Source organism: Tympanuchus pallidicinctus, unplaced genomic scaffold (genome assembly GCF_026119805.1).
Source record: "Tympanuchus pallidicinctus isolate F22 unplaced genomic scaffold, pur_lepc_1.0 scaffold17, whole genome shotgun sequence".
Taxonomy (NCBI): Eukaryota; Metazoa; Chordata; class Aves; order Galliformes; family Phasianidae; genus Tympanuchus; species Tympanuchus pallidicinctus.
The window spans coordinates 17,786,016-17,803,442 of record NW_026294690.1 but is presented as its reverse complement, the minus strand read 5'-3'; the positions used below and the strand labels follow the sequence as shown (position 1 = coordinate 17,803,442).

General features: G+C 43.7%; 2 protein-coding genes across 9 annotated transcripts in view; one reads left to right on the top strand and one right to left on the bottom strand.

Annotated features, from left to right (window-relative positions):
* Positions 1 to 239: 239 nt before the first annotated feature.
* Positions 240 to 13,841, top strand: IL5RA (interleukin 5 receptor subunit alpha). 2 transcript variants are annotated; one of them, XM_052678623.1, is made up of 12 exons: positions 240 to 315; positions 566 to 683; positions 2,454 to 2,531; positions 3,576 to 3,721; positions 3,937 to 4,075; positions 4,601 to 4,733; positions 4,806 to 4,996; positions 5,456 to 5,601; positions 6,240 to 6,375; positions 8,811 to 8,907; positions 12,710 to 12,791; positions 13,555 to 13,841. In XM_052678623.1, exons 3-12 carry the CDS (start codon positions 2,459 to 2,461, stop codon positions 13,642 to 13,644), a joined length of 1,233 nt encoding a protein of 410 aa, XP_052534583.1. In that variant the 5' UTR covers positions 240 to 315; positions 566 to 683; positions 2,454 to 2,458; the 3' UTR covers positions 13,645 to 13,841. The 2 variants fall into 2 exon arrangements, with proteins under 2 accessions (XP_052534583.1, XP_052534582.1); XM_052678622.1 differs by lacking the exons at positions 240 to 315; positions 566 to 683 and having other exon boundaries at positions 690 to 2,531.
* A 1,900-nt stretch (positions 13,842 to 15,741) lies between these two features.
* LOC128078431 (contactin-4) overlaps positions 15,742 to 17,427 on the bottom strand; it is a 253,469-nt gene continuing 251,783 nt past the window's right edge. For all 7 annotated transcript variants that reach the window (XM_052678620.1, XM_052678613.1, XM_052678614.1 and 4 more), the window contains one exon: positions 15,742 to 17,304. In XM_052678620.1, the coding sequence (XP_052534580.1) occupies positions 17,204 to 17,304 (101 nt within the window). In that variant the 3' untranslated portion in view covers positions 15,742 to 17,203. The remainder of the gene's footprint in view (positions 17,305 to 17,427) is intronic.

The window sequence follows — 17,427 nt, the reverse complement described above, 5'->3', positions numbered from 1 at the left end:
GAGTTCTAGCCCCCAAAGAACTCACCTCTACCAGCTTGCATCACCTTCACATTTAGAAGGGTTTTCTGTATTTGCAATCCAGGTTTCTAATGAACATGACCTACCTAGGCCTATTACGAACAGACTCACTTTCTGCTTTCTCTGTGCCCTTAGGTCGTTTTCCACTCCTTTTGAGCCTGTCTTATCCAGCCTTCCTATGGATCACAGCTCAGAGCTCTCTGCACAAGATTGGGAAGCTGGTCTTGTTCTGGTGCCAGTAATTTCTCTAAATACCACCAACAGATATATGGCTGTATGGCAGGATGACTGGACAAGGTAATACCGCATGGTCTTCCAGCAACACTAGGATTTGATTTTCTAGGGGATGAACAACTTGATGATGGCACTGGTCAGCAAGTAGATTCTTTGCTTTGCAAGTAGATTCTATACCATGGTATAGAACTAATCCTCGATACATAAAGTAAAACCATGTGCTAGAACAGAGCCTTCCATCCTGTGGTTAAATCTGCAGTTCCCTTTTACAATGCAGGCTTGTCTATCTTATCATCTCCTATCATTTCTGAAGAACCTATCACATCTGTGCTTAAAAGACAGCAGTTGCAAAAGGAACCCGCAGGGAGACGACCCAGAAGACTTTTGAACAAACAGAGGAGGCTCTTCACACAGCTTCGGAGACTCTGCAGGTAACCTCCTGGGATTTACATTGCAGTCTGTTTTTCTGTCTTTCTGTGCTTTGTTTGAAGATTGGCCCCACTTTGAAAAGTCATCTTTGCATTATGGTGGGAAGTGCATCTGGAATCTGCTCCTGACCAATTGCCTCTCAGTAGAACTCGTGTGTCAGTTGTAAGAAAGAAAATCATGACCAATTCAGCTGCTCACTGTGTTTAGATTTATACTGCACTTTATGAAGGAATAGACCCTTCCATGAAGGGAATGCCTCTTTGACTTTCTCCTCACTGCTTTTTACTGCGCATAACCAAAACCATAAACAAGGCTTTTACTCATCCTGAGAACTTACTATGCCCGTTTTTGTGGGGAGCATAATCTTGTTTGTAGGTATTTGTTAACTTTTTGATTGTATTTTCAAGATTCCATCGCATGAGACAAACCTGTTATCACAGACTGTGATACCGTTCACGAATGGTAATGCAATTGGAAAAAATCTTGGGGCATTGTCTAAGCATAAAGGTATGGTATAGGTAACAGTGCCCTGTTTCATGTGTATTCTGGAAGAACCAAAATATCTGACCAAAATGTCTCAGTAACCCAACCTATGCAAAAGCAAGCGCTGACTCTCCAGGAATAATCCATTAGAAAACTCTAGAGGTTCAATTAGCCTCATGGACGCTTTGCCTGGCAGAATACCAGATACACACAGAAAACAAATGCAGATAATGAGCAGACTTGGACATTAAGAAACATACTGCATTGTGAATTATGCATCATTTTAACGAACTAAGCACTCATACACCATTTTTAAAAATAGTTATTGTGTAGCAGAAGTACTCCAACTGTGATCAATTGGATTGCTTCCAGTCCCTGGGTTATTTATTGGAGGTTCAGTGAGAACTGATGGGTTAAAGATGCTTTCTCTGCTCATTACCGTCTGAAAATATTATGTTTTTCATACAAGCAATTGTGTAGATGCCCCAGGGAAGCAGTGTGATTGGGCTAGGAGGGCGTATTTCTCTTCTGTGAGAACATTTTGGAAAGCTGCTGTTCTGTATTTCCATGTTGTTTATATTAGGTTATACATGAATGATAACACACGGATTTTTTTTCCCCTCAGTACTTCATGAAGCAATCTGTAGGAAGCATAGGAACATGCTGTTTTCAAGCATTAAAAATAGTCGCTCATTTAAATTAGAAACAAACAAAATAGTTTCTCTTACCCCCAGTAATTAACACTGGAGAATTAGCCTTGAGGTGAGCGCTGAGACTGCTTCTCAGTGAAATGGAAACCGGAGAGTAAATTCCAGCAAGCAGCCATTTTATATACAGTGGCAGCTAAAAAGACAGCTATTTCTGCTGTTTTTCTTGGAGTGAATGGGTCTCCACCGAAAGCCAACCTACCTGAAGCCAACTCTCTCTGCTAAGAGATGCTGTAGGTCCATGACCGCTGCCCTGAGCATCCACGCATGGCAGTGCTGGAAACAGCAGCTTTTTCAAGGGGGCCTGGAAAAAACAAAGGGAGCAAAATGAGATGTGGTTAATTGTACTTAATTTTAGCTTCAACGAGATGTATCTTCCTGCAAGGGAAGGAGAAAATTCTGTGCCCTGCAAGGTTTCATTGCTTTGGTCATGTAGCTGTGATTACCTGTAGCATGCTCCATGGTCTGCGTGCTTAACGCTTGGGCTTGTGCTTGGTTTTAGCTATCAGCCTGTCTGCAAAACGGTTGCAAGCCATGTACTCTGATGCATGGTGTTTCTCACTGACCATCTAAACTTTATAGCCAGCATGATGAGAGTTTGTCTGATGCTCCTTTGGATAAGAATCGTAGTCCAGCCCCCCACGCTTCAGTGTAAAGCAGGTAAGTTCTTTTCCTTCCAACAACAGCAGTGTTCCGGACAGTTTTACATCCAGGAATAAAACTGCACCTATCAGCAGAAACAAGGCAGCATAGAACATTGAGAGCAGCAGCCCTGATCTCTGTCCTGGCACATCAAGAACCTTAACATTGGCATTTTTTGTGGGCAACTCAACAAGGAACATTTTGGAGCAAGCAGTTCAGGGCAGTTGGTGCTGGGGTTTTCTAACTCTTCAGGAGGCCATTTCTCTAATGCCAAACACTTGCTTGAAAGTTGAAGAAACGGGCATTAAAAGCTGCCTGGGACATGGCAAATGAGGGAGGATGGGCTCTGAAGCACTCCAGAAATGGAAGAGAGTAGATTGATAATTTCACTGCATTGCTATTTATATGCTAACATTTCTCCCCAGCACGAGATCTTCTTCATTTCCATAAGAGCTCCAGGAATCCCTTTTGCCTTGTCATTTTAAATTATCATTCTCATCCTTTCTATGTTTTCTTCCACTTATGCCTAATTCCTCTGTTCATCATGCTTTTTTTTCCTCTCACATATGTCTTCTTGTGGCTGTCAGCCTTCACGTAGTCAGCCCCCACATCATGCTGTTCTGCAAGACTGGGTCAATAAGAATGGATTGTTTGGCTGGTCGCTTATCGACCCTGCTCAGTACAGATGCCCAGTTCTCTAGGGGATCCAACTGAAAAGCCTGAATCCAATTAATAAGCCAAATGTAATGTGTTACTGTAATTATAAAGATGAAACCATTGTAAAAAAAAAAAATTAATAACTTTCTTAAGCTAAGTTTTAAGTAAACTCTTATTTGATGAAGTTTTGGTTGTTATTTAAATGTATTTTTCAAATATCAGAAATGCTTTGAGAGAAACTATTGAGAGAATATAATATAATACAGTTTTATTATATTATTTATAATTTAATAGGATATAATATTTTTGTTTTCTTGTATTGCTCACTACGTTATCTACAGGTATTGGCCTAAACAACTTTTTTAGGATTACTGCACTAAGACTTTTTTGTTTTCTTCCTTACAGTTCAGGTTTTCCCACCTGTTAACTTCACCCTTACAGTCTCTGCATTAGCACAAGTACTTCTAAGCTGGAAGCTAAGTCCTAATCAGGAACAAAAAAACTACACCATTAGATACGATGTGAAAATCTTAACTCCTGTGTTTGAAGAGGTAAGATAAAAATAAGTCCAGGGTGCTAAGAAGGCTGACTTCTTGTTGAGTTCAACAGGGGAGCAGAAGGTGTGATGCATGTGATGGTTTCAAGCAACCACGTAGTGAGGCGCTCAGCTAAAAGCCTGTCCTTTGTAGACCACTCTCAGCAGATCCCTTAATTAAGCTTCTATCTTGTGTTGCTTCTTTCTTTCTTTCTTCTTTCAATTTTCAAGTATGATACAATGAAGACTCACAGTCTCCAAACAGCTGTACTCCACAATGGTTTCTCGGCACATGTCCGCACGTTACTTTTCCATCAGGGTCTTCAGATGATGAGCGACTGGGTGACAGCAGAACTCCAGCCTCCACCGGGTAAGAAGAAATGAGAAAAAGGTCTGAATTTGTGTTCTCTACTGGTCTATGGAGTAGACATCAGAAGCTGAGAGGTTTAATGCTGAATAATACAGCGTTTCTCACTCTACCTGCTGCAATGGTTTTACAGAATCATTTAATCCAGGCCTCTCTGTATGGCTCCACAGCCTGCTATACAATCTGAAGATGCAACATAGGTAACCCATATAAAATATTCTAAACATTGCTTGCTAAAGCTGAGATAACCTACTCCCATCCACTCAAGGATGGCAAAACACTGCCTGAATCCTAAGGTGTACAGAAGGTACGTCATGGTGCTGTGTGCTACAGCCTTACTTGGTGGTTTTTTGGAATCTCCATCCTTCCATAACTGGTAGAACTGTGTGATCAGTACCAGGACTGGACAAAACCTAGATAAAAATGGACAAAAGACTGTAGTCAAAGTGTCTTAGAAGTGCCAATTTCATGCAACTTCTGTAGTAAGTGTTTATTTTCTTCCTGTCTTATAATTCTGTGTTTCTGTAGGTGCTGAAAATACAGCTGTCACTGATCTGTCCTGTGTTACTCACTTCACCATTTCTAGCACTGTTTCTCTCCATTGCACTTGGCTTCCTGGTAAAGGGGCACCAGAAGATACTGAGTACTTTCTATTTTACAGGTTGGTGTCTTCTCCCATTTTACTCAACACAAAATTTTTTGGAGAGCATTTCTCACAGATGTTTTAATTTAGGTATGAGACCTACATGGAAGAATGCCAACATTACATCAAAGACAAGTGGAACAGGAATACAGAGTGCAGGTTCTCAGTGACTCGTATTGTTCCCGGTGAGATTGATGAGCTCATTGTAATACACATTAATGGCTCCAGCAAGTATGCTGCAATCAAGCCTTTCCAGCAGTTGTTTAACCAAAATGCCATTGGTGAGTAGAAACAAGCAAATGAACAAACAGCTCAATGAATAAAGTCCAGCAGAACTGTGAAAGACTTGTGAGAGAATGTTGTCAATCCACAAAATAGCTGCTGGTCATTTGATTTTTTTCCAGATTTCAGTAACTTTCCTGGTTAAAAAAAGAAACAAAACGGTTTGAATCAGTCTATGATTAGTTTCATGACTTTGCAAAGAGTAATTTAATAACCTTCTCCTTCAATAATCCAGTTTTTCTGATCTTATAAGTGGATTTTTAAAGTTCTTTTCCTTTAATTATTTTGTGCAATACACCTATTCCTCTTTAATCTTTACATTTTCTGCCTAAAATGTGAAATAACTTCAGAAAGTATAGGCTGCATTTGAACACTTGATCGATTTATAATCTGTTTCAATTGCTAGTATTTAAACTTCACTCTGTATATAACTTACTGGTGTGATTTTCTTTTCATAGAGAAGGTGAATGTTCCCAGAAATGTCACTGTATTCTTAGAGCAAAATGATCTCGTGGCCACATGGGAGAAGCCACTTTCTACTTTCCCTAAAGGCTGTTTTGAATACGAATTTTACCTCACCAACTTGAAGTCAGGTAACAAGCAGGTAATTGCTTCTCTGGTGCCCCAGCATTACATTTCACTCCTGACACTCACTGTCCTGTATGGATAAAGATTGACTTCATGCAACCTGGAGAAAAAGCCTTTGTATTCATAAACATGGTACACATTTAAGATCATTTAAATTAAAATCTGCTCTCAGTGCATTTGTGAAACTATGGGCTGTTGGCGAAACTTGGGTCTCATTTGTGACTAGGGTTCAACAAAGCCAAAATCTCAGCAGTTTTCATGTTTTATGTCCTTTTTGGATATCATTTATGCCTGCAACAAACCATCTCCAAGAGACCTTGGAAAACAGAAAAACGAGAAGGTTACTCCCTTGTACTGTGTTCTGCCTTCAGAAGGATGATGGTGGACAGTTCTCAACATCCACCATTAAGGGTCTTAAGGAAGAATCCAAAATAAAGCATATTTCACAAGATTTGCTCTGAAATACTGATACATAAGGAGAGGAATGGCACCTGTAAAGTCAGACAACTTTCTCCAAAGCAGTGTGTGATGTTCAGTGCAAGTCTACTAAAGAAGCTTGTAAAAATTAAAAAAAAAAACAAACATGATTAATCTGTTTTCTAGATTTCCTGGTCTTAAATAATGTGTGACAGTATGGTGTTGTTTTGTTAACAGGTATCAAAAACATATTCACATGACTTCAGATTACGGATTGATGTTACCTGCAGATACTCCATACAGATAAGAGCAAATCATTACATGTGTGCTGTAAATGGATTCTGGAGTGACTGGAGTGAAATTCTTTATATTGGTAAGGATTGCATTCATCAGTCTTGTAATGAAGGAGTAATACATTGTTGGAAAGCACGTACTGCCCAAACCATCAGCATGTGCAACACTCCCTTAATTTCAATAGAAAACAGCATAAGTAGATGCTCCAAGATGCTAATGCTGGAAGGTACTGTGAGAGGTCACCCCAGGATTACCTTACTGGAGCTACCTGAAATCTTAAAACAAACCAAACCACCGTGGTCTTTGGAATATGATCATTTGCCCCACTTCGTTCTGTGTTTCCTACTGAGCATAATTTTTTTCAGGGAGCAGCAGTTTTCTTATCATGGCACGTTATCAACTGTTTGTTCTTAGACATCCTGCTTTGCTGTTAACATCTTTTGAGTTTCTTCACTTCCTGGTTTTCACTAAAAAAAAAAAAAGGCAAAAGAAAGTCTACTGTACTTCTCCCTTCCCTCTGCAGCATTCTCTAGCTTTGCTAAAAATTGAAATCCAATTCTGAATCCTTTCCTTGGGCTGTGCTAATCAAACCCTGTGCAGTGCAGCCACGTGCTGCCAAAGCGGCGTTGTTAAAAGCTCACCTTGATCCCACCTTTCTCTGAGAGGTTGTTTAGAAGTGCTGCAGTCAAACAAAATACTCATGGCTGGTATGTGGGAGAACCCACTGCCAGGGCTCACGGCTTAACAGATGATTATATCAAGTTTGGGGCTGGAAAGTACTCACAGCACATCTGTGCTGTCCCAGTTCTGCTTTCCCAGCAATTCTGAAGAATCTGAGAGAAGCTCTGTCAACTGAAGCACTTCTGAAGCCATCTCTATCCTGCAGCATGATGGCAGCTGGGGAACCAGGAAACATAATTGTAAATGACTCCTCTACTAAGAGGCAGCAAATACCAAATATGAGAAATTCATTTAGTTATTTAACGAGACAAAAAGGAAATTAGTCTTCCTTTTTTTTTTTTTCAAAAAAAAAACCAACAAAGACTAAAATCTCAAACGTATCCAAGAACAGGATCAGCTTCTTCAGTTTATCTTAGGAAAGGGGATATTTAGAGGCTTGTTACAATCCATTGACCCAGCAGAGGTTACTCCATTAGTTGCTGGATTTCAGTACACATTTCAGCCATTCTGATCCACTCTGCTGCCAGCTTTCTGTGTGGCTCTCAGGATGGTTCCTTTATTCCCTCTCTGTCTCTCTTACATGTTGAAGACTGCATGAGGCTTTGAGCAACCTGGTCTAATGACTGGCACCCCTACCCATGGCAAGGGGTTGGTACTAGGAGGTCTTCAAAGTCTCTGGGGAGCACCATCAACCATAATATGGAAAAGACTTAGGACTCTTCTGGTTTTGGTTTGGGAAACAATGCTTCCCAGCCTTTATGATGGCAGCCTTCGCAAGTTGTTTGCACTGGGCATAACCCAGCTGGGTTGACAGTAACACTCCTGATTTCTTGAAAGAAAAGTGACAGCACTGCAGACTAAATAAGCCATCCAAAAGCAATAAATAAGCCATGTTTGCAGCTGGGGATTTCTGTCTCAGTGGCACGAAGGCCCAGGACACATTGATGCAAGCTCATGGCAGCACCCAAGCCCTGCTCCCACTGCCTACTCTGAGACACCAGACTCAGCTCCTTGTTTCTTAGGAAGAAATCTGGCCCAAATTCAATACTGTGTTTTTTCTACTGCACCAATAAAACCAAGGTGTCTGCTGCTGGCCGATTTATGTCCTCTCAATTACCTGGTAATGGCAGCGCTGACATTTGATACATAGGACTGGTAGTTATCAGAAGCACACACGGACTCGGCAACCTTTTGAAAATGCAGTTCAATGTAAATGTTTTTGTTATATGGCGTAATGTGGCACAAAGTAATGGTCCTGGTCACTAAGCATGCCTTTCTAAAATAAAAACGTTGACCTTGGTAGAAATACCTGTGTCTGCTCGCAGGCAGAGGCAGTAGAGAAGACCTCCCAGAGGAAATGCATCAGCAACAGCTCACAGGAAAAACTGCAGGTTTCAACATCTTTTTTACAGGCAAGTTTACGAAGGCAGAGAAATGCAGTTCCTGTGCAAAGGGTGAGCAGAAGTGAAGAGCAATTTAATGGAAAACAAACAGGTTGTGCCTGAGGCTACAAGCAAGCAGTGCCTCTGCTGCCTTGGGCATCTGGGGATGAGGTTTGACACAGGCTGGCACCCTGGCAGTGCTGCCGGGCCAGGTTGCTCTGCTTGGTGGCAGTGCAGTGAAAGAAGTGTATTGAGGAAGTCAGAATGTCAGCATAACAGAATCTATTCCTGAAGCTTTACATTTCATTTTTAATTTGAGATACCAAGTCGGCATAGTTTGCATGTTAAACTGTGATATGAATAGAAAACAGCCGATGAAACCTTTTGTAAAAGCATGCTTAAAATGACATCTGCACTAAAGTACATGTATTTTTTTTTCCCTGATACTCAGGAGAAAACAAACAGGAGAATCTGATAGTCTGGAGTCTTGCTGTGCTTTGTGTATCCACATGCTGTACGGTCACGCTTATTGCTATAGTATGCAAATCGTAAGTATTAATTTCTTCTAAGTATTAATTTCTTCAGTTTACCTAAGTATAGGTGTTGAACAGGCTTGGGGGTCATTAAAAGCTTTGCTTAATTTTTGGAAGGGAGTTTTGTATTCAAGCGTAATTACACAAAGCAAAAGTACTGAATAGGGAAGAATCAGCCTCATTAATTATCAATAATAATATTCAGCCAAACTGATGGGTTAAGAGGGTCATTCAATTTAATTTTAAAACAAAGAGAACCCCATATATCAAGAGAGAACATTTCCCTAAAAGGCTTTTTGTCCATATCTCATTTCCTCACTTAAGTGGACGTTACAGAGTTTATGAGTTCCAGAGGGGGATTCTGTCTTTAACCTCAGTAAAACTGATGAGACCATCTTTCATGGCCAAAACGTACACGCAGTCCATGATTTTCTCATTGGCCAGCACAGGTACACACAGTGTTCTACCCTGGGCAAGTAGTCTGTATGTCAACAGTGTGGTATGTGCTCTGAAGAGGTAAAAATTCCAGTGATCTTTTGAGCTTTCTGCTCCTTGTCACCCCTTGACAAGAACAAATGCATTCAAGTATTGGCTGTTGTGAGTTTTTAAGCTTATTTTTAAATACTGCAGAGGCTATGGATGCTAAAACAGCTTCCACATAGCCAAACTTCCAAGAACGTGCTGTAAAGAAAGCCAGCTGTGTTGGATTTCAGTAGCAGTGACTGGTCAGGCCATAAGTGATGAATTAGAGAATCCACGTAACTACAAGCTTTTTCCCTGAAACAAGCAGCAAGCATCAGTTTTCTGCTTCACAATACACACAGTTCCCCTCAGTTTAAGTGCCATCCTCAACTCTGCTAATTTCTGATTAATTTCTGTAGTGCATTTTGAATTAGTGGTCAGCCTGATGTGTCCCCTGGCCACTTCTTTACCTCACTGTCCCTTTTTCTAGCCCACTGGCCCACTCTGGGAGGAGGCAGGAGGTGCATAAAGATGAAGCACAGCGGTTAGCCTGTATGTTTGTTGTGTCTGCAGATATTAAAAAAAGAACAGTAGAACAGGTTCCCTATATCACAATTTCATTAATAATCCCAGTTTTTCCCGCTGTTGGAAATTCATGAAGTGTACCACGCAATTCAAGCCACGGAATCATTTGAAATTTCATGCAATTTAAAGACATTATAAGGAATTTCATTCTACTAAAGGGTTCTATACATTTTTCTGTGATACAAGCAGAGGTAAAGATCACAGCTAGAAGGAAAAGTAGCCTTTTGGAGAACCTTTTCGCTTACTTGCAGTAACAGATGAGGAAACTGTCTTGATGAAAAGCACAATTGAATGCTTTCCTAGTTTACCCTTTGTCTTCATGATTGAGCATCCTCTACGCTTCCTCACCTCTGTCTCTGAGCAATGCTTTCTCCTGGAGGAGATCCCCCAAGAGGATTGCCCTGCATACCCTAAGATGCCCACCCTGCTCTGCCCTGTTCCCCTTCTTGTCTGCACCCCACACAGCCCATGGCCAGCAGCCCCCCAGCACCTGCTGCAGGGCCGTCATTTGGAACAGGTCACAGAGAATCTCGGGAGCCATGCTGTCAGTAAAGGCACTCCAGCAAAATGTGAAATCAAGTATTTTATCCGTCTCATCACGGAGGTTACAAGAGAGAAAAAGAATGTATTCTCTTATTTCTGTTTATCTTTGGCCTTCTAAAATCCAGCCCATGGGAAAGTAGCAAATTTAGAAAGAAAGACACAGCACAACATCTGAAGCAGAGTGAAGCTTGGAGGGGCCCACAGGGCATTTCCAAAGCCTAATGGTCCAAGTGGTGCTAACAGCAAGGGCCGTGGTCTAAGCCATATAAAGGCAAACACAGATGTCTAGATTACTTTTTTGAGACAAAATATTTGATCACTTCACTTTTCAGTGTTCTGCAAAAAAAAAAAAGACCAGGACCATACTGAGAGCATCACTGTAAGCACCACAGCACTGCCCCATTGCAAGGACCCTTGCACCTGAGGGGCATGCAGCCACCACGAACCCGGCTGTGCTCCCAACCTCAGTGCTGCTGGGCACTCTTGCACCCATCCTCAAGTGTTTCCAGTCCAGAAGTGATGTGTAACTTAATTGCTGACTCAATAAATGATTAGGGCACAGCTCCATCAAAATCTTTCATTGATAAACAGCACAACTACAAATGCACCAGCTCCGAAGAAAACCACACTTCCTTGGTTACGTTATGCAGCAGTAGTATAAATCAAAACCACACTCAGACTGAGGTAAGAGCAGGTTGCACCCCTGCTGCTGTTTCCCTGAGCTGCTTTCCCAAATTCTCCATCTTTCCTGGCAGCAGCCTTGCCCCAGGTCCCTTTGGCTGAAGCTGAACTGAACTTGGGCACCCCGAGGCAGGTGGCAGCGGGTCACTCAGCCTTCCCTCAGCTCTTTGAAAACCATGTGCCACTGGGGCTGTGGAACCAGTGTGGACAGAGCTAAACTTATTTCTCCTCCTGGGAGGCCAGGACACAAAGGATATTCTGGATACAAAGGATATCCTTCCAGATCTGGCCCCTGCTAGAAGCTGGGGGAAGAGGCAGAGCACAAACCAGTCCCTCTTTATGCCCACAGAAATGCCACCTCACAACAAAGGGCCTTTTCAGATCCCCCTGTTTCTGCTGAGCACAACTGATCATTTACTGTTCTGAGATCACTTTGCTCTTCGTGGTAGGAGCTGTGAAGATGGAGTGCCTGCACCAGGGTGCGCACATTCCTTTCTTGGCTGCATGCCTTCCCAAGCTCCGGTCCATGCACAGCAATGGCAGACATCCCATAACTCGCTCAGTCAGATCTTGCTTTGTGCCAGCCTTGGTACTTCCCCTCCCTTCAGCAAATAATCAGTTCCCAATCAATGTCTCCTTAAAGGCAGCAGCCGCTCAGCCAGGAAGGTTTAGCTCCAAACTGATTGAAAATGCTTTGAGGAAGGGTGGGTGGGAGAGAGATGAGGATTTTTCTTCTGTCTCAAAATGAAAGCTATGGAAAAGGGTAAGTTAGCAGCAGGAATTTATTTTAGACTCCCTGCTGAGGAGGAATAATAGGATAAAAGAAAACTTGACAGAAATCGGAAAGCTTTAGAAGGAAAGTCAAAGTAACCAAAGTGCTCAATGAACCAGAGATCAGCCAGAGCTGTCACAGAACAAATGGGGCAGGGGAGCGGGGCTGGATGCAGTGCCCAGGGCTCAGGTGCTGCAGGGCAGCCATGCCTCAGCCTCACCTCTGCTTCGTGGGCACCAGGCCGGTCCCCAGCAGGCTCTGCACGCTCCTCCTGAGCTAAGTCCTGTCACCTTCACGCTGGCCACGTTCCCATTAAAGTAGGGCCCTGCTTGGACCTTGGCAGACAGAGCCTTTTGGTGACTGAGATGTGTATTCTGTACTCTGAGCTGTGTCAGATGCAAGGAAACGGTTGCACTGCAGCTCTTGCTACCACGAATGTGCAACTGCTTGGGCCAGAATAAGGAATCACGGAGTCACTAAGGTTGGAAAAGACGCGTTGGACCATCCAGTCCGACCATCAACTCATCACCACTAAATGCAGCAGCTTACAGGCAACCCATGCAATTCCTTGCAATTGCTCTCCTGCCAAGACACAGATTATGTCCAGAAACCACAATCTGAGCACAGGGCAGCCTGTCCTGAACTCCCAAACCAGGCTGCCCTCAGGCACAGCCCTGCACTGCTCCCCCAGTCAGGGCTGCTGGTGCCCGCAGGTTGGGCGCTTCCTCAGCACCCAGCAGTGCCCTCACAGCCCTTCGCCTCTGTTTCCCACAGACAACACACGTGGAGCAAACTGTTTCCGCCCATTCCGACGCCCAGGATCAAGTTCAGAGATCCCTTTCCAAATCACTACGAGGTAAAGTCATATCTTAATCGCTTTCGGTTTTTCTTAACCAACAGAGGGAACGCTTGTGTGCTGTCTCTCCAGCCCTGCCTCCTGTGGCAGCAGCGCGGCCAGGCACGGCGTGCCTTGGCAGGGACTGGAGCTCAGCTCCTGCAGAGCTGATTTGTTTTGGGAAACCGAACGGTGAGAGATGCTCGTGTCCTACTGTTAAGCTGGTTTTAAGCCTTATTATGTTTGCTGTCGCTTTCCCGGTAAATACATTTGCCTTACAGATAAGATAAAACTCCTCATTGTCTGCTCAAGGAAGTGCTGCTCACTAACTTGATTTTAATTTGTCCCCTCAGAATAGAGATTTGATTTTCGGGGTATTATTCCATGGTCCGGTCAAGGAAACAGGCTTAAAAGATTAGCAAATGTTTGTTTTTAATCAAAGCCACGGGTGTAAAATAATATGACTTAGAGTATCACAAATAAGAATGTGAGAAATGGCAAACATTAACACCGCAGCCAGGAAATGGGAACGCACAGAGGCTGTTCTGTTCCCAGGGGCATCTCAGCGCTACCTTCAGTCCTGCTGTCCTTAAGGGAAGCTCATGGTGAGCAGAAGGTCAGGGCACAGGGATATGAGACCTTGGAGCTGCTTGCTGCGAGCGCTCCATGCCTAAATTAAAGCATACATTTGGTGAGGTGCTGGTGTTACTGCCGCTGTGGGCTACCCTGCAGCTCTTGATGGCTCGCTGGTTCAGTTGGTGCTGCAGCTCTGCTTGTTTTGCAGAGGGCACGCAGCTGCCCCAGCGAGACGTGGCTGGAGCCAGGCCTGGCCGAGGGCCTCCCCTGCAACGCTCTGCACGACGACGTCTTCTGAGGCAGCCGCATGCGAAGAACTGCTCGGCTGTGGTTCCAGCACTGTTTGTTGGTTCATTTAGAACAACTGCTGTGAGCGGTGTGGAAAGAGCACGGCGGTGCCAATGGCGAGGTGAAAGCCCCAACCCTCAGACGGTGGTGCAAGAGGTTACAGCGTAAGGGGGAAAAAAAAATTCAAAAAGCAGCACTTTCCTGGCACGTTCTGATGCCTTTCCTCAAACCGATCTATAGAACACAGCCCGGGAACACAGCCCTCAGTTATGCAGAGCTAAGGAAGTTTGCCAAGGAGCTCCCTGTGGTTTTACCAAGGCTTTTTGATACTAAAGGAGCTGGGCCCCTTCTCCATCTGTAATTCCAACTGCCTTCAGGTGAGTTTGAAAATCCAAGCCCAAGATTGCAGCTCATTCTTCTTACCCATCCAAGCAAGTTACCAGACCTGCCCCAAGCAAGCTCTGGTCTGCCCTCACCAGCTGCTCTGCTCTTTGCATCCTCCCCAAAGAGCCTCCTGCCCACCCGGCTGCCCCAAGCACGTAAGCATGGAATAGGAAGACAAAAAAACAACAAAACACTGAGCAATGAAGTTGTTTGGGAAGTGCCTAAACATAATGGAGCTCCCAGGTGCTAAAGACTAGAAATAATTATAATAAATGAGGCAGCTCTCATCTGGGTGAAATAGCATGGCTCCATCAAAATTAATGTAGCTCATTAATATAACAATGTTTGTGCCTCAAATGTCTCTACTGCTTGTGATTGGAATGGATTGGAGGTGCCCAGCTTTAACAGTCTGAAAATCAGTATTTCATTAGTAAAATCCTAAAAACGAGATGAAAGAATTCATTTACTGTAATGTATTTCATTTATGTCACGGCTTCAAGTCCTCTAATAAATAAGATTTGTAAATATAATTTCACTCCCATTAATGGAAAGGTGCTGCAGAGATTAATGCAGTACATTTCGGTGTAGTTTGCATTTGAGCTGTGCACTGTGACTGCTCTGCACTTGCAGCGAAAGCCTTCAGCTCTCAGGGCACTTGGACAGGTACCCACATTTCTGCTAGGAGCTTCAGAAGTGGCAGAGAAGCTTGGGATTTTCCATACTGCTGGTGGGGATGAGGGGAAAACAACACAAACATTTGCAGTCTGTTGTTTCCCTCGCCTGGATTTCTGTGCTTTTTCCCCAAAGCCACGCTCAGGTGCCCCCCACCAGGTGCCAAGCTCCCTACCTCCATCTGAGTGTCACCGCTTCTCCTTCCCCATGCAATGTTCAGCATCACGAGCCTTGCCTGTGCTGCTGCTTGGGAGCTGATGAAACTGCCTGACACGTGGCCGGGCTGAGTGCTGCACGGCCCTACGGTGGCACGAAGACATTAAAACATGAATTTTTAAATTACTGCTTAGGCTGCATTCCAATGAAACAGAAATCCTTTCGAAATCATGGCTATTTTCATTGTTTTAATAAATCTTTGCACATTTCCCATGGAAGATGGTGATTCTACAATTTCTTTCTAAAAAGTGAATCGCGTCCTTTTGGTTTTAAGCATTACTGATGGGCAAAGTGCACTGGGTTCCTCTGGAAAACCAAAGGAAACACCCAAGATTTGCTCCAATCGCACAACTTACACTGCCACACTTAACACAGTTAGAAACACAAAACGTTGCCACGATCCACAAAGACAAGAAGGAAGCGATGCCTTACCTGAGGGGAAGGAAGCGTTTGTTTTGTTTCTGATCCTTTCTGATATCTTGGTGAGACTCAGAGATGCCCAAGCTGCACCGCAACCACACCAACCTGCATGGAAGCTTTGAAAGTTCAGGACTCTACAGAAATAGCTGCTCTCACCCCAATAGATCTACTCTGAAGCAGACCTGTCTGCCGCCCCCCCGTGTGGGGAGGAGCCGGGTGGGCGCTGGGTGCTGACATTTGTCACTGTGGGTGCAAAAGGATGGAGGGGAGAAACGCTCCTGGCAGACAGGTATCTTTACAAATGACAGAATATTTATTAACAATACCTTTAAAAAAAGGTTACATCTGCTAGTTCACTGATAAATATCATTTACACTGGGGAGAAAACTACAGCTCTTTTTTTTTTTTTGTTCCATTTTTCTTGGTTTTGTGTTTTTTTTTTCTTTTCTTTTCTTTTTTTTTTTTTTTTTTTACATAGAAGTAACCATATCAAACTAAGAAAGAAACACAGCTTGAAATACTGACAATATTTCTCTGGTCAACACCCCTGACTTTTACACAAGTGGAATCCTGATTATGCGTTACTGAATAAATATATTTAGAAGGTCTAAAAGTTAACTGTGTTATTTTGTAAGCAAAAAAGACAAGTTACAGGCAAATTCAAGCTATCAGGAAAAAATAATAGTAAACCACTGCTGCGCATTTAAACTTGAAAACTTTATAGAAAATTCCATTGCCTTGTACTAGCGTTATCCCATCTGAGTGAACGTACAAAAGTACCCCGTAGTAACAAACAGTCCTTCTCTGAAGAAGATGATTTTTGCTGTGGATATTGTCGCTTTCCGGCGTGCCGCTGTTACGCCTCCGGGTTCCTCCGAGGGGTTCCAAGAGCTGTGGGCTCCCTCTCCCCACACCGCTGCCGGGCCCCGGCGTGTGCCAGAATGGGGCTGGAGAGGAGGATGACTATGGGACGAGGGAGGGAAGCGTTTGGGCAGCGCTGAGCCCGGCTGCGCTGCGTCTCGGAGCGCTGCTCTCGGTGTCCATGGAGCAACGTGGGCACGGGATGAGCCGGGTTTGCAGCGGGGCCCTCGGGGGACACCCACTGGTACCCGACATCTCCGCGCTGCCTCCATTCCTTCCCAATTTAATGCTAATCATGATAAAGACAAAGCTATTTCAAGACAGTAAAAATGGAACCTTACTGCGTGGTGCCAGAATTATCAGCTACATGTCCTGTAGTCCGCAAACGACCAAAAGCTGCGCGTTCCGTTTCAAGATCGTGGCGTTCTTTCTGAGCATTTGGAGTCTGAATCCTCTGAATAACATGGAAAGTCTCGTGTGCTAACAGCACTGGGGTCACACAAGGATCGCCGCTCACTCTGCACCCGGTGGGAAGCAGTTCTGCCCCGCGGGGCCCTGTGACACCATACAGGAAAGTGGCGGCCAGCTGACTAAGAACAACGTGGAACTCTCGGTCAGAAAGGAAAAAATTCCAAACAATATTTTCATGATAATGTTGTCCATAGCATTTTATAGCAGAGGAAAAATTAATATCTACATCATATGTTAACTTTAAAAAATTCTATAAAACACTAAATATATAATAAAAAATATGCATATAAGGACATATGTAAACTGCTTTGGTAACATCGTATTACAGATGTTTTCAGTGCATTGCAGAGTTTCCAAGGAAACTTCAGACAAAGCTATATTTGCTTTGAGGAAGTACTGTATAATGCCATTCCTAAAGAAGCATAAACATTTTTCCAGTAGTAAGATGTACTCAAACCACAATATTACTTGGTACTGGGTGTCTTCGAAACAGCTAGCTAAATGTTGCTTATATTATAAACAAGAAGTCCTCCGTGTAATTTTTGTCATAAACTGGACCGAGCTGTGAGCGAGATCATTATCGTGCTGATGGCCGACAGTGTGCAGGCGTTGGAGGTCGAAGAGCTGCCTCCTCTTGCGTATGCATCTGAGCAGAGAGAGAGGGGAGATCAGGAGAGCACTGCAAACCCTCAGCCCGCAGCCCTGCCCGGTCCCCATGCCCCACCACCACCCCCTCTGCCCACTGAAATCCCCATTGCTGTTATGCTGA

Coding starts and splice junctions, on each gene's coding strand:
- IL5RA (XM_052678622.1), top strand. CDS start 2,420: ATGGTGTTTCTCACTGACCATCTAAACTTTATAGCCAGCATGATGAGA. Junction 3,722..3,936: donor TAACTCCTGTGTTTGAAGAG/GTAAGATAAAAA, acceptor TCAATTTTCAAG/TATGATACAATGAAGACTCA. Junction 6,376..8,810: donor GAGTGAAATTCTTTATATTG/GTAAGGATTGCA, acceptor CCTGATACTCAG/GAGAAAACAAACAGGAGAAT.